The sequence below is a fragment of the Apis dorsata genome, unplaced genomic scaffold, assembly GCF_000469605.1.
Source record: "Apis dorsata unplaced genomic scaffold, Apis dorsata 1.3 scaffold_53, whole genome shotgun sequence".
NCBI classification, from domain to species: domain Eukaryota; kingdom Metazoa; phylum Arthropoda; class Insecta; order Hymenoptera; family Apidae; genus Apis; species Apis dorsata.
In genome coordinates this window covers 11128-27929 of record NW_006263354.1, presented here as the reverse complement: position 1 = coordinate 27929, position 16802 = coordinate 11128, and the positions used below count along the sequence as shown (strand labels likewise).

Here is a 16802-nt window from a genome sequence, read left to right as displayed (position 1 = left end):
TATATATATATATATATATGTATCTATATATGTGTGTATATATATATACATACACATATATAAAAAAACAAGTAAAACCCCAGAAGAATTTTGTAAATACTAATTTTCTTGATAAAAAAGGAAAAAAAGTTATCTTTTATCTTTTATCTAGAGATATGATTGAAATTTCGTCTTAATTTTTCAATTGCATATTTTCAATTAGATTATGAAAATATGTGTAAAAACAAAATTTTATGTATCACAATAAGACGTAATATATTGTTTATATGTTCTTCATTGTTCACTAGATCAGTTTATTTTCTTATATATCTTATATTTTTACATGTTTCTAAAATCTTTTTACATGTTTCTAATATTCGTTATTTTTACATAAATAATGTATAATATATAATAATATATGTGTAATAATGCACATAGATTGTATAATATAGATATTCTATATTATATTATCATATAATATAGAATATTTATCATTTTTCTGGGGAACACTAAATGTGGTCTACAGTGCATTTATTTATGTTATGTAGACTCGACATATATATATATATATATATACATATATAAATTTATATATATATATATACACCTACATATATGTATATTTATATTATAAATATATATTTGATTTCTTACGTCGTAAATATAAAAAATTATGTTGATTTTTTAAGGTAATTGGGTGGAGTCGGGTCGTTTGAAGATTTTGTGCATCACATTGCCTTGTAACATAGATATATTCTTGATATTTCGCGAAGAATTTAGCGTAGGTTCATCTGCCTGAACCGAAGACACCTATTATATTTATTGATATTTTCGTATGCGATATAATTAATGTAAGAGTGAGCGAAAGAATCATTTGGTAATTTATATCCTATATGATCATCGGCATATTCCTTTATTATTATTTTATAATAATAATAATTATTATTATTTTACATTGGAAACGTTGAACTTGTTTCCACAAATTTTCATAAGAGAAATTTTCAGAAATATTTGACACGCGGTAATAGAATGCATTTAATGCAATTTTTTTTTTTTTTATTCACATGTACAGAGTATTTTTTAAGTATTATTAAGTTGGATCGAGTATAAATAACATTGATACGTCAACGTTAAAAAGATCGAAAATGTCAAAAAAGAAATAATTTTAATTTTTTTGATATATTCTATATCATAACTTTCTTTATGAATTTTTTTTTTATACGCGTCAATGTTTCATCTATCTGTTCGTCTCACGATGCATTGGAGTTGAATTTAATTCGAGTGAAAATCGATATTTCGTTTCACAAATACAGCACGTACCTGTCATGTCTTTTCATCCTTTTCGAGTTAAGTACCGCGAAAATTACATCGATATATTCGATTCGTATCGTGTGAATGTATTATCGAGGCATTAGAAACATTTTTTTTTTTTTTTTCATATTATTCGTTTGATCATAAAATGTCACAGAGCGGTCATGATGTTGCGTGCAATTAATACACCAAATAGTCTAATGTTTTGTATAATGAAGATTGTATATTAGATAAATACCGTCGTAGTTTTTATAGTTTTTGCAGTACAGTTATTTATTGTATTAGAAAAAGGAATGACTGTCGATTAAACGAGAAAGTATTTCAATCGGCGCCAGTTGGCACCGTATGTATTAAGCATTTTCTATGCTCGTTTTTGCGACACTCGAACAACGCGTTGCCAAAACCTTTGTAACATTAATTTATTAATGTTAGAAAGGGAAAATCGAAATGAAACAAAGACTACAATGAGGTTGTCGTTAAGTAAATTGAAAAGTGAATTGAAAAATTGAACTGATTAATCATTCGAGATGTTGAAATATTTTTTTTTTTTAATCCGTATTATGTACAAATTTAAACAATTTCGTACAATTTATATTTATTTTATTGTTAATGTATTCGCCAAATGCATGCTATGAATCAAAAAAATTCTTTTAGAGCAAGGGCATTATTAGAACCTGCAGAATGTTTATTCTGATCTTAGATTCAGATCATCGATACATCGTTTATATTGTTATTAATTAAACAATTTTAACCGGTCATTCGAATCGTAAATTTTTACAAAAGCATACTATCCTTTGTTAGTCAAATGTTAAGAGTTTAAATGCCGTTTGTTGTAAAAGATATTTTATTCAATCCTCTACTAATGGATATATAAAAAAAAAAAGAATGTTCGAGTGCTTATTTTAAAGTGTATATCACGAAATAATTTGAATTCTCTCATTCTATCGATGAAGTAATGAGGAGTATGTCATAAATGTGATGAACGGGAAAGATTTTTTTGCCGAATGTCTGAATTGTTCGTATTCGTTGTTTTTGACTGTTATAGTTTTTTGGTATATATATATATATACATATGTATATATATATGTGTGTGTATGTATATATATATATATATATATATATATATATACATATATATTTATATACAATAATGATAATTACCTGAATGTATGTGTGCTATTTTTTTATCTTTCCTGTTTTGTAAATTCATATTTTACAGGCGAGATTTTATATTTTCGTTTTGCATGCTTGAGTTTTAACTTGAGTTAGATATCTGGCGTGTCATATGTGTCTAAATAGGTACATTCATCAAAATGAAATGGTCCGAAATATTTGTGGATCGTTGAAATAGACTAATATTGTATAAAAATTATGCACAATTATAACGTTTCTAAGATATTATCAAATGTAAATAGTAGATAAGAGGAAACGTGCATATAATTAATCATGACTTTCGAAGATATAGTACAAGAGCAGCACTCCTGAATTGATATGCCATTCGGTGTACATTTATACATTCAGTGTACATTTAATAAGTACCTTGGTAATTAATAAATATCTCATATAACTGTGCCTCTATAAGATATTATACATTTTCTTTTCTTATCGTTTATTTCTTATCGTATATATTTTTATTTCTATTTGTATTTCATAATTATTTAATTTTTTTTATACTCACCGTTTCTTTCCACAGATAGACGACGATGATATTTTCCGCACACAGAAAGAGAGATAAAAAAAAGACAGAAAGATAGAGATAGAAGAAACGGAGAAATCCTGCTAAAGGTAAAAATAATTTTGCAATAAAAAAAAAAAATCTATTGAAAGCCCTTGTAATTAGTAACGCATACCACATTACAGCAGTTTATTGGGTCTTGTGTAATATTTCGTACAACAGTGTAACAGAGTAAAATTCCTTACGGATCTCCATACATTGACCATCTTCGTCGCGGTAACGTCCTATAATTAGACGAATGATATCCGATTTTCGACGATTTATCCTCAGCCTATACCTCTTTCGCTGATTTGTCGTGCAACGATTGGTCGTGTTTTAGAGTCCTTTATGCGAAACATTTTAGTTCCATCCCCACGCATGACATGTAATTAATATAGGAAGCATAAAAGGACAAAGTAACTTAATATCCTGCCAATTCGGCGAATGTGGAGTCCATCTCGTCGGCGAGTGATTTGTATCTGTCCTTGTTGATGCCCAATTCGTCTGGAAAAGTTGATATAGAATAGTTGAATTTTTTTTTTTTACGTATATCCCAATTTAAACCTCTATCACTTTCTTTACATCTAAGAAATAACAATCCTACGTATTTTCTATTCGATCCTTGTGCATTTGCCCGGTAAACAGATTCAATTCGTTTGTCGAATTGAAAATGATTTTTCAAATCGTTATGAGTTTTCGTTTACCGGTCAAATACGAATCGATAAACTACTTGTTTCAATGAATTACTTAAAAATCATTGTTTGTTCGCTATCGAAGGGATGTGTTAAACCCTACACAAAAAAAAAAAGAAAAAAGAAATTATTATCTGATGCAACGACATTCATCCTAAAAAAGGAAAAGAAAAAAAAAAAGTGCACACTTATAATATAGCCTTGTTTAAAAATTTAAGAACGTCGTAACGACGCGGTGTATGTCGATAGTGTGCTTGCACGATACAAAATTGCACAGACACAAAAAGCATCGTGTGAAGGCAAACATTAAAGAAAGTGTTAATACTTGGTCAACTTTTTACTCGAAGCATGCAAGAATCGTGAGGTGTAGTATACCTTTGCACGAATGTAAGGCAAACAGTTTTGCGAGGGGTTGGCAAATGTACCTGACGATGGCCCATATAAACGTGCGAAGCTTTTTGTTTTATTTTTATTCTGTTAAGCGCCTTGTGTGCTATTGTATTCTTGTACGCGTATATTAATAGACAATGCTCAACGTAAAACGACAAAATTACTAATTAATCTGTTCTTACAAAAAAAGTTAAGCAAAGCGCTCCCAAATCGGACGATGAAGAAACAATTAAATATCGAGACATTAAATATAAAATGAACACAATTTTAAAGATGATCGATCAAAAAAGAAAAAAAAAAAATGTTCGTCTTATATGAGTGTGAATACGCAAGAAAAAGGGACAAAAACATAAAGTGGCTTTTTTTATAGCTTGATTTTTCGATTATAAAAAAAAAAAAAATGTTTATCAAAACGACGATAAAAAACGATAAGCCCAATTTTGGAAGCTATTGCAGCAGAAAAGAAAAAAGACTAGCTAAAGCAGAGATGTATTTTTAAAGACAAAATAATAGAGATAGAAACGGCTAGACATGTTTCGTGTATAGGAATAAATGAGAAATTTTGCAACGAGTATGAGTACGAGTAGTATTTTGTTTTTTCTTTTTTTTTTTAGTAGCCAGAAAGCTCAGAGAATGTCTTGTCCAATTCTTCGCAAATCGTTTTGCGTTTCTCCTTCTGCTGGTGCAATACGTCTGTAAAGAAAATCAGTGATGTTGCTCGATGATGTGTCGTTCATTAACACGAATATTTACTAACGAACACTATGTTCGTAATCTCTGTAATTATAAAGCAATTTGTACGAGTAAAAATGGATAATAAGATATATTCAATCTAAAGATCTAAATTAACCGAATCATCATTGCTCGTATGACGATATTCAATATTTTGGCAAATTGACTATGAATCTTTGATATTCAATTTCGGTAGAACATCGGATAATGGAAGTGTTGTTGTCATTTTGCCAAATTACATCAGATACCCGTTTAAATTCGGTACAAAAGCACTCTGAAAATATTCTGCGGTAACAAAATAATGAATATTTTTTAAGAAAAATAAATCCACCCGCATATTTATAAAACGAGCTTTGAAAATTTATTTGAAATTTGAGTATTTAAATCGTTATATTTAAACATGACGTAACAAAAGATGGAGGAAAAAGAAAAAAAAAAAAATTAAAAGCTTACCTTCGAGCCTATCGACCTCCTTCTGGAGTTTCTTGACAGTTTTCTCAGCAAATTCAGCGCGAGCTTCGGCCTCCTTTAGTTTCACCGTCAAAGTCTTGAGCTGACGTTTAAATTCCTCGACTCTTTGATTGGCCTAATCGTATCCCAATCCAAAACGAATTATTTCATGGAAATCACAGAGACGCGATAAATCTTACCTTCTCTTCGGATACTTCCAGAGATTTCAAGCTGTTACCGACGACTTTCAGTTCCTCTTCCAGTTCCATGATCTTGCTGTAACGTTAAGACGGAACTATTTAAGTGGAAATAATTATTCATTGGCCGGCGATCTTCGAGGATTGAAAAGACTCACGCTTCACCAGACTTGACTCGATCTTCAGCGACTTCCAACTCATCTTCAACGAAGGCCAGCTTTCGCGATACTTCGTCCGATTTTCCATCAGCGTCCTCGGCAAGCAGACGTGCCTCTTTTAACTGATTGGTCAGCTGATCCATCCTCTCTTCATCCTGCTGTGCACGATTTTCCAATACTTTGCACATACTGCAATTGCATTTCGTTAACGTAGCTCCACCCCTTATCTTATCGACACGATATTACGATCCATTGATATATTTCATTAAAGATTTACCGGCTGGATTCATCAGCGGCCTGAGAAGCTTCGGCCAATTTGGCAGTGGCGGTGTTCAATCGTTCCTCGGATCTTTCCAGATCCTCCTCGATCAGTTGTACTTTTCGGTTGAGAGCGGCGACCTCGGACTCGGCCTGAAATTAAAACCTTCCCGTGACTCATTGACCCTCTAAAAAGAAACGAAGGAACAAAGAGGAAGGAACGATTCTTCGAGTTACGAGTCGTTCGTAAGATCGTGCCGTCGTAAAATGTGATTCATCGATCTTGAAGGAACCATCGTATATAAATATAAATAAAATTTCCCGGCGAAAAATTCATTTGGATCTGGTCCAAGATAAATTGGATCTCGCTCGTTCGAGAGAGGTTGGACAAAAAAAAATTTGGGGAAAAATGGGGACGTTAAGAGGAACATACTCACGTTGGTCAGAGCTTTCTCCTTCTCCTCGAGATCCTTGTTCGCTTGTTCCAAATTTTGTTTGTTCGCTTCGAGATCGCCTTCCACCTGGGCGAGCTTCTTCTGCAATTCGCCGACCTCCTCGTTCACCTTGTCCGCGCGCATATTCGCCTCCTTCGCCTGCGCCTCGCAGGCATCGGCTTTATCCATCGCGTTGTCCTTCTCAAGCTTCATCGCTTGCATCTTCTTCTTGATCGCGTCCATGGTGGCGGCTTTTCCTTTTTCCCTTCCTTCAAGAAACTATCGAGTTCGCTGAAATTTTCCATTTCCCTTTCGTTTAACGACCGCCCGATAGATCGTGCAATCTCATTCGGATCAGATAGCGTTAGAGGTATAGGAAAGTTCCAAACGATGGCAGTCAGGCATGGCGATTTGGCGCATTCCTTTTCCGTTAATGACGTTAGCGATGATACTCAGAATCCTTATCTCGACAAGGATTAAATTAATAATTAAAAATTTGCCTACTTTCCAAACAGAGACGAGAATGAGGTGTCGAAATGGAAATGTTTTGGGATAAAGATAACCTCGGCACCTCAACGATACCATCGTCGTCCCCTTAAATATTCTTTCGAAATATTCTTTCGCGCGAAAGATGGAATAATTGGCGGTGACTGTAATAATTGGCCTTGAAAACAGGCGAAGGAGCGCGCGTGGACGAAATACGCGGCTCGGCTCGCGTATATTTTCACGAATTGAGCGAGTTGCGCGAGTCATAATCCGAAGGCAGATGATATCTCGTCCGGCTTCGCGATGACGAGGAACGGGGCACATCGGTGCGTCTACGGAAATAGCATCCATAGGCGGGCTCTATAAATATGCGCGGAACGACGAAGAGAGGAGACGGCGGCCGGCGTTGAGGAGAGGGCGCGAGACGAGGAGGCCAAAAAGCACGAGCGTAACCCAGAAGAACGGGCTTTACTTGGCCGCCACCAACGACCGACATTCGATCTAACTGCCGCGTATTAATAGCATTTACGAAATCATCGTCGCCACCTCGCGATCTCGCGATCTCGATCCTGCATATTCGTTTCTTAGGATTTCTTACGACCGACCCTGAGGCACAAGTTTTTCATCACGTTCTATTTTTATTATTTTGAAATTGATAAAGATCGAGCATCATCACCCGGATCTAGTATCCATTGTTGATTATATACAATTGCATTATTTATTTGGACAACTCTGTTGTTGAAGAGGTTCAATCGATTAAAGATAGGATTTTAGATAGGATTTCCGGAGCGATACGAGATAGTAAAGAAAGAAGCATTTCGATGGGTGAATGGGGCTACGTTCGACCCCTTTTTGTCGATATTAATAGCACCTGGAAAGTTTCAATATTTGGTCACCCACGAGTGCCAAAGTGACGTGACAAAGCGGATCCTTGATGGTCAATAACAATAACGGATTCTTTATTTAATCTCGGGCAGGTATCGTTAGATCTTTAATAGGTGGATTTTGGTCGCGTTAGAAAATGGCCGAGGGATTAATTAATATAGATTGAATTGTTATTAATGCTACTTACGACATTGCGTTACGTTAAATCCGAAAGCAAATTTGCTCGAAGCTGTTAAAAATGCTGTTGTTAATTGGCAGCGGTTAATATGTGGCGAAAGCGTTCCGCTTCCTGTCGATCTTCCTGCAAGCATTTAAATCACTGAAACTACTGGCGATCGATCGATGTGGATAGTTTGGTGTATACGCTGTACTGTAACATCGATTACAATTAATTATCGATAATTCATCGATAATCACAATCGATATCGATCTTAGTTTTTCAAAATACGAACGGAATCGTGACTGAAAGCGTTGAATGTTCTGCGGTTGAAAATAGCAGACGTAAACGAAACGATTCGATGATGGCAACCGGTTTATTTTTGCCGCGAAGTGGAACAGAACATTTCGTTCTTTTCAGGATTTTTCGTTTACGTTTCTATCGGATGTCTTTTGTTATCTGGTTTGTTATCTGGTTTATCTCGTGATTAGAAGAAACAAAAAAAATCTTATCGTATAAAAGAGCTTTACTTTACACTCGAAGAAATTTTGTTAAGCGATGTTACAGGATTAAAGCTACTTACAAGCATTGTCAAAGCGAAACATCAAAGCTTTGCCTACAAAGCCTTCGAGATGAAAATTCCTCGAAGTTAAAGCGTATTAAATCCATAGCCTTCCTAAACTGTGACACTGTTTCGAACGGATGCTCTTTCTCGAGACTGAAACGTTTGTTAGTCGTCGAAGCAGCTCCATTAGTAGCAGTCGTTTATCTTCGTAGCAACGAAACAGTTAACGATTAGTCGAATTATACTCTTCTTTCACCAAAGAAGCTCCTCTCGTCGAAGATCAAAGTCTTCAACGTCTCGAACTCTCCACGTGTTTGTAAATTATGCGCGAGTGAAAATCCCACGCACACGTTCATCCACATACTTTCTTCCTTCCTTCATTCCTTTTTTTCTTTCTTTCTTTCTTTCTTTCTTTCTTCCTGTCACACTCGCGTCGCGAACACAAGATATCGGAACAAGCTTGGTCATCATCGACAACGAAGCGAAGAAAAACAGGTAGAGAATAGAGAAGAAGCGATCGTCGAGAATGAATCTTCGTGATAATTCACTTACCTAACCCGAGCGAGTAGAGTGGCGCGAGTCGAGTGTCCCGAGGGTGCTTCGAAAAGCTTCTTCCTCGGCGAGGACGCGGTAATCGAAGCGAAGCTCCCAAGGTGGGGAGCCCAAAAATGGACCGCCACAGAAAGTTCTACGGGGGTGGGGCCCTGCACGTTTATTTTCTGCTCGCGCCTCCTCGAAAATTTCTCTCACCTTTCGATCGGAACGGGCTAGCTGGATCCATCGATTTTATCGAATTTATATAGATCGATGTGTTACGAAACCAGAGAAATTGAAACTGATGTTTCCATTTACTATGTTTCAGTTTTATCTTCGTCGATGATTCGAGATATATAGTAATGATAAGATATGATATACTTTTGTATCTAATGAATAATTAGAGAAGGTTTATTTTATAATTTTTGATAAGGCATTTTTCACCGGCCATTCGACGCACGATCGAAAACATCTCGTCGATCGTTATTATTTTCGAGTATTTCGATTACATACACCGAACAGCACACTTTTAACTAGTTACAAGTCGGAGGGGCAGAAACAATAAACTTTTGAAATAGTGGTTCGCGTAACCAACCTTGAAAAAAGGCGATAAACGTGTAATATTATCGATGATCACGAAGAAATCGATTCTTCCAAAGCGAATGTTTTGAATGCTTTGAATGCTTCTCGAATCAGTTCATCACAACTTTCCTCCAGTTATCCTCCTTTCGCGTTAGTCGTCCGAATACGATCGAGCAATCAATCAGAACGATAAATAAACTTGCGTAACATTTTAGTCGGATAAAAATATTGTTAAGAATTCTTAATGCTTAAAAATATGGTGGCTTTGATAAGTAAGCCAGAGACATTGGACAGAGCATTGAAAAAAATTTATTAAACGTAGAAAAGTTGTTCAATGTCTCGACTAATTCTATTAAAAATCTCTGTCTTGGATTACAATGCGATAAAATTAAAATATCACGAATGATGAATTCTGTGGATGGATACTCGATGACCGATTTTTCTAATTCGTTATCGATACAACTCTTGATGATCAATTCTTTTTATTATTTTTTTTTTTATTTCACTCTGCTTGTGACGAGTAGATACATCGATGAAAGTGTGTGATAATGCGCTACGATAAAAAAAGGATACACAAATACTTCTTACGATAATTATAAAAAAGTATAATTGGAACGAGAACAATTATATATATATAGATAAAAATTAAAGCGGTAACGATTGAATTTTTTTACTTCGTTGAATTTTTCAGAATATTGAACGAGGAGTATGACATTTTCATGATCTACAATTCACAATTGATTAGAATCGTTATAACATATAACAAAGCTTAATCATTTGTTCGACTCTATTCAACTAACTTTCATAAAGGATTCCGTGGATAAGGTAAAGATCTGACCACTGGTTACTTTCACCGGTTTCTTAGATCTTGCTATAACGAGCAATAAATCCTTCATTACGTTAGAAGGAAGTATCGTCCAATCCATTTCGTAAATAGCATCGCTTACTTTATTACTCTATAAATATATATAACCAACGAATTGATTACGAAAAAAATTAACGCGTAGACAAATCGCATCGTAATTGAGAAATTGAAAAATTATTATTCTTGTGCAATTAATCAACGTTTTGCTATTGGAAAATATTCATTTCCACCTGTCTATCAATTTTTTATTCGTGTTAATGTTACTCGAGCATATAATAATCGAGTAGAAACGAAAGACAGTGCCAACCTTCAACGTCACCTCGTTCCCAAACCAGCAGTATAAATACACCTGCATAAGCATACAGCACAAATAGAAGCCGCTCCAGACGAAGTTCATGCTCAACGGATCTACCGTTGAAAATTTGTAGATACTCAGGCACAAAACCACCGAGCTTATGGAGAACTGTAGAAAAATCATGTACTGGAACACGGTGTTCACCGTTCGGACAAATCTGTAATGATAATCGTAATACGAGATCGTTTCTAATTTTTAGTTATTACTAAATACATAAAAATGGCAAATTTATATATTTTTACTCGTATACTTCAAGGTGATGTCGAACCAAATCCCCAATAATCTTATTATATCTTATCCTCAGATCCTTTCTGGACACGTTGCTGTTTCTTGTTACCGTCAACAGGGAGGACAGATTTTGTACTCGATGACAAAATATCTCAAACTGCACGCCAGCTTGTATCATCAATCCGGCAATCAGGGTCTCGTTGCCCACGCTCGCGTTCGCACAGATCAACAGTCCAACTGTTTGATACAACAGGGATATCGTGTACAATTCTGACGAGGATAAGTCGTATGGTATCCAATCGGATACGGGTAATGTCCTGGTATTTATGAATGTTTTATATTGACCCACGGTCGCGAAGAACACTGCCGATTCGTTCAGAATCTCGCAGTATATGGTCAGTTTTCTAGAAGAAAAAAATTTTACGGATAGCGAGGCTTCATCTACAGGTTAAACGATTAAAGAGAAATAAATCCGTGAAGAGATATTTTGACAGAGAAGAAATTTTTATCAATTTAATGAAAACAACCTTGCGTAATTGTCGTTTCTTCGTTGAATGATTTTCTCATGTTCGTCCCTTGGAATGGAATTCTCCTTCGTCAGACTGTTCATTATATTTATAATTTTTCCTCGTTGAAGGAACAAGTTGGCCACTTTGAGAGAAACACCTAGGACCGAGATGCAGAGGGAAAATTTTTCGCTCATTGTCTTCAAGTTTTTGCTGATCAACGAATCCACGCAAGTACAGAACGTGATAAAATATAGGAGGAAAATCATAAATGCCGAGTAAATGTTGTATAGGTGATATTTGTACGAGGAAGCCGGCCATTTTGTTGGCCTCCAATAGCCACCGTAAGTGAGCAGAGCAAACGACAGAGAAAGTTTGTGCATTCTATTACTTATTTCCGTTTAAACTCTCTTTTAAAAGACGATAAAACTTTCTCGACGAAGATTATTCGACTTTAGATGCGAAAAGTATCAAAATTTTTCTTTAAAAAGTTAGTGAAAAAAAAAGGAATCTTATCAGAGGGATTTGAAACGTATCTTTATTCTTCTTTTTTTCTTATTTTTCAATAGGAAGAAGATATAAATAGAAACGTAGAAAAATTTAATTGTGCGGATTTGAGGTGTTTAATTACAATCGATAAAAACTTGTTGATAGTTGCACTATGAACAAACTATTTTCGACTGCGTATCGTTTCTTAGATTCGACCAGTCTTATTTCCATTGATCTTTTCCTCCGCCTAATGCATCGTAATTATTATTACATAACCAATACTTACACCATTGTTACGATAAGATATAGATAAGATAATTATTTCCTAGTTTCAAACTTTCAATAGAAACAGAATTGCAATCGAAATCGAAGTTTTGTTTCTAAAGTCTCGCAATTGATGACTGTCGATTTGATCGGTTGATAGTTGTTATTCACGATTATATATCATAGATACATTTTCAATTTTCCGCGAAAGAATTTTCCAATATAATATCGATTGAAGGCGAAATACCATGTCGATAAACATGAAGAAAGGGTCGAATTTGTGAAACCGGAAATAGATAATGAGTCAGCGACTATTATATGTCTCCCCTCAACGAAAATTAATAAACAATAGAGTATGGAATACTCTACAGACTCTCAGTTTACCGTTATCGTTCGCAGGAGACAGAAGGTTGCGGCACATTGATGAGAATTAATCGACGAACGAGAAATTGAAATTCGTAAGTAATAAAAAAAATATATTATTTTTTATGATAATTAAAAAAATATTATAAAAAATTATAATTAATATTATAAAAAAAGATATTATTTTTTATAATATTTTATGAACAATTTTGTAAAACAGAAAGCGCAAATTATTATATGAGAAAGATATTTTTTATTACGAATTATAGATTATAATTTACATTGGTTTCATAATAAAAAAAAATAAATGAGAAAAACAAATTAAATAAATTAATCAATTTTCGTTCAAATTTTATGACCAATCAGGTAAATATAATTTTACTAATATTTAAGAATTTTTACTTGAAATAATAATTTTTTTTATAATCAGATTTTTGGTAGATTTGCTTGGTTATAGATAATTTTCCATTGAAATTGTTTCAGAATTTTATAATAAATTCCCATTCTGAAATTTCAAATTTCAAATCTCATTTGAATATTAAATTTATAATAAATTTATTACATCTGAAAGCTACATAATTTATTTATTCGAATAGCTTGTTTTCCTTCTCTTTTATCATTATTATTCCATGGACCACAAAGGAACAGAAGAAAACGTTGCCACTAACGTTAACCACATAAATTCTACTTAGTCTGTTGCAGCATATTATACGCCGAGTAAGTAGCTTTTATCAACTATAACAAACAGAATATAATATATTATAAAATACACATTTCCTGCAACAATTAGATCGAGAAAATTTATAAAATAATATAAAATTATTCGAAAGCAGCGCGCAGGTAAAATTTTATAATGAATCTAAGATTGCCTGGACGATTAAAAGATTAAAAAAAAAAAAAAAAGAAAAATACTATCCAAAAATTCTAAAATCGTTACAATATTATAAAGTATTCTATGATAATATAATACAAAATATGTATATAATTTTTTTTACGTATATATACTGACACCCTTGAAAGATTCCAGGTTAAGGGGTATAATGTGAGCGCTGACGATCTCGACAGGCGTCAATGAACGTGCCATGATTATCAAGAGAATTTTCTTAGCGTCGTTGTTCAAATTCGGCCAATTGCTATTAAATATCATGTCGGGAATCTCAAGGCTCTGCGTAGATAAAAAAAAAATGATTGAAATATCGTTTCTGCAAAAGGAACAAGAGAGATCGTAATTACGCACCTTGTATTTTGCTATATCCCCGTGCCAGCAAAAGTAAAAGATTTGAATTAATGCGGAAAAAACAAATATTATCGCTCCAGCAAATTGTGAATCTGTTTTCGTATATATTACCCGATAAACGCTAAAGCATATTGCGACAGCGCTAATCAAAAATTGCAAACACAATATTGAACTGAACAATTTATTCATCAATTCGGTGAATCTGAAACGAGGTAAATATAATTTCACCGCTTTTTATCAATCATTTTTATTAATCGTATACAGAGCACAAACCTGTATATCAATTCGTGTTGACGCGCGCAATATTTCAACGATCGAATCGCGTCTTCTTTGATATTTTGCAATCGGTGTACAAGCGTGTCCAATTGACAACATATTTGAAGTAGGAGGCCGGCGAATAGGGTATCGAAGATACTGATACCAAAAGAAGTGACTATCGCGCACGCACACTGATGAATAAAAGTTAAAGAGAACAAAAACCACGAGGCAGTATAATTGAAAGGTATCCAAGCCTCGAATGTTAATTTTTTCTTCTTGAAATCGGTGATTAATGTGGCGCCAATCAAAGCGACTAGACAGGATATGTTTTGTAATGTATAAAAAATACTCACTTTCCTGTAAAAACAAATAAAAAAGTCGAACAATATCTTTGTTTGATCCATATATCAAAAAAAAAAAGAAGAAGAAGAAGAAGAAGGGAAAACTTACTCGATTAACTTGTTGTATTTCGTGTGAATTTTTATTTCTTCTATGTTCATCGGCAAGAAGGGTTCCTTTTGCAACAAATCCAATAAACTTATGATAATTCCTCGTCGGAATAGTAAGTTGATAAACTTACAAATGGTGGTGAATACCGTGATGGTTATACCGAAATTTTTACTGAGTTCATCCGCAGTTTTCACGTTGAAAACGATTTGCATAATTAACGTGAGCAAGAAACTTAATAAAAATAATGTCACGACGGCGGTGTATACATTGTAGAGAAATCGTTTTGTGGGAGATTTGACTTTCGGTGATAAAAAGTATCCAGTGGCAACGAAAAGCTTGAATGTCCATCGCAGTAAGTACATTTTAAATTAATTATGAATATGATTTATCTTGCTTTTGTAAATATAAATCAAAATCGGGACCAAATAATCAAAATTTTCAATCTTCCTTCTCCTCCGTTTACATTTCGATAAATTCTACCAATAGGATTTTTCAACAAATAATAATAAAATACAATACATTTTAAAAAATGAAAAGAAAGGAAAATATTATTCGATTAAACGAGTAATTTTATATTTCTAATCGTGATATATAAAAACAAAGGATACCTTTAGAGGATAGCTCTTTCATTAAGTGTTACCAACCATTATAAGATGCCAATATTCTTTGCGCTCTGTCAAATGGGACAGTTTTCTCTTGGAATTTACCCCTATGCAATTATCGTAATTACTGATATTACTGCGATGCAACGATATAACGCGAGGAATTACATTTTTAAAAACAAGCTGACAACTGTAAGTACATAAGTATTTACTGTTATCGATTTCTATGTTCCTTTACATTATTTTTTCTTCCTATTTTCCGCTATTTTTTTATAATAATATTTCTATTTTTGTAGAAAAATTAAGCACTAAAGTTTCACGGAGGATTATTTTCGAGGATTATTTTTTTACAAATCACGATTATAAAGAAAGTCAAAGATAAAGCGTTCAATGCAAATCATTTTAAATAAATATTTTTAAGCATTGACAAGATATTTCATTTCATTCTAATCGTAATTTATAAACGAGCTGTTTCTATTTTTACTGTTTCTCTGTTTATTTTTAAACATTTCATGTCATCAACTATAAAATATCGATATTTCTTTCCTGTTTCCTTCTTTTCTCATTGTGCGTAATTATCGTAATTACCGACCATATAAGGATCATTATAGTGCGTGTTACGATGCATCCCTACCATTTAACTGAAGTTCAACTCGACGATTCAAGTGACACGAGTAATTTAAATGCACCCTTATGTAATTACATTTTTAATAACAACACAGGATCTATATCTATACCAGTCAATTTCTATTCCCGAGCGTATCGTTTTATTTACATGTGGAATTAATACGAGTTCAGTTGCGTTTCAAGAGTGAAACAGATAAGTGATCATCGTACGTTCGAATAAAAGTGAAAGAAAAGAGAAAATAGTGAGGAAGAAAAAGAGAAATTGACAGAAGATGAAATTTATTACACAAGTGCGTAATAGTATCTATATTTCCACATGATTTATTAAAATTTACTTCTCGATATACTTTTGTATATTATTTCTAGAGTATTTTACTCGATCTAGGAACATAGTTTTTCTTCTCTTCTCTTGATCTACTCCACCAGGAAGAATCGAAGAAAGACGGCTCTACGTTGAGCAAATTTTCTTGCTCGTTTTTACGATTCTCGGCTCTGTTGCAACACACTGAACGCTGAATATGAACTTTTCAATAACTATAACGTAAATATATTGTACAACTGAATATGCAGATATGCGTAAGAAGAAGAAAAAAGGGATACTGACTGTCATGAAGGAATCAAGATTCACGGATACAATGTAAATGCTGGTAAATTCAATGGGTTTCATTGAACGCCTCATTACCAATAGAATGGCCCTCTGAACGTTGCTATTCAACGATGTCCAATTGCTTCTGAATATCATATCAGAAAGTTCCAAACTCTGTAGAATGAAGAAAAAAAAATCATAATGTGCCATCGTATTTTTCACTTGGCAATAACGAACCTTGAGCTTGACTTCGTTACTGAACCAACAGTAATAAAATATCTGCATTAACGAGCACACCATGTACAGAAGTGTACCTATGTATCTTGAATCCATTTCTATTTGCATTATTCGATAGAAATTGAAACAGATCATTGACAGACTCGTGCAGAATTGAAAGAACATGATCGATTGAAATGCATCGTTCACCATCTCTCCATATCTGCAAAGT

General features: G+C 33.7%; 3 protein-coding genes across 3 annotated transcripts in view; all 3 read right to left on the bottom strand.

Moving 5' to 3' along the window:
* Window positions 1–3106: 3106 nt before the first annotated feature.
* Window positions 3107–9291, bottom strand: LOC102670968 (tropomyosin-1). Its single transcript, XM_006609367.2, has 7 exons — window positions 8961–9291; window positions 6319–6606; window positions 5901–6034; window positions 5624–5812; window positions 5469–5544; window positions 5272–5404; window positions 3107–3508 (listed from the first exon to the last, which is right to left on the bottom strand). Exons 2-7 carry the CDS (start codon window positions 6556–6558, stop codon window positions 3426–3428), a joined length of 855 nt encoding a protein of 284 aa, XP_006609430.1. The 5' UTR covers window positions 6559–6606; window positions 8961–9291; the 3' UTR covers window positions 3107–3425.
* Window positions 9292–10009: 718 nt separating this feature from the next.
* Window positions 10010–16802, bottom strand: part of LOC102674720 (odorant receptor Or1-like) — an 8541-nt gene continuing 1748 nt past the window's right edge. Inside the window, exons 3-10 of the mRNA XM_031515109.1 lie at window positions 16592–16793; window positions 16373–16528; window positions 16250–16302; window positions 11500–11862; window positions 10987–11376; window positions 10697–10901; window positions 10325–10480; window positions 10010–10248 (exon numbers count right to left, since the gene is read on the bottom strand). Coding sequence (XP_031370969.1) covers window positions 10195–10248; window positions 10325–10480; window positions 10697–10901; window positions 10987–11376; window positions 11500–11862; window positions 16250–16302; window positions 16373–16528; window positions 16592–16793 — 1579 coding nt within the window. The 3' untranslated portion in view covers window positions 10010–10194. The remainder of the gene's footprint in view (window positions 10249–10324; window positions 10481–10696; window positions 10902–10986; window positions 11377–11499; window positions 11863–16249; window positions 16303–16372; window positions 16529–16591; window positions 16794–16802) is intronic.
* Window positions 13133–14972, bottom strand: LOC102681793 (odorant receptor 2a-like). Its single transcript, XM_006609362.2, has 5 exons — window positions 14540–14972; window positions 14105–14446; window positions 13832–14033; window positions 13604–13759; window positions 13133–13329 (listed from the first exon to the last, which is right to left on the bottom strand). Exons 1-5 carry the CDS (start codon window positions 14899–14901, stop codon window positions 13279–13281), a joined length of 1113 nt encoding a protein of 370 aa, XP_006609425.2. The 5' UTR covers window positions 14902–14972; the 3' UTR covers window positions 13133–13278.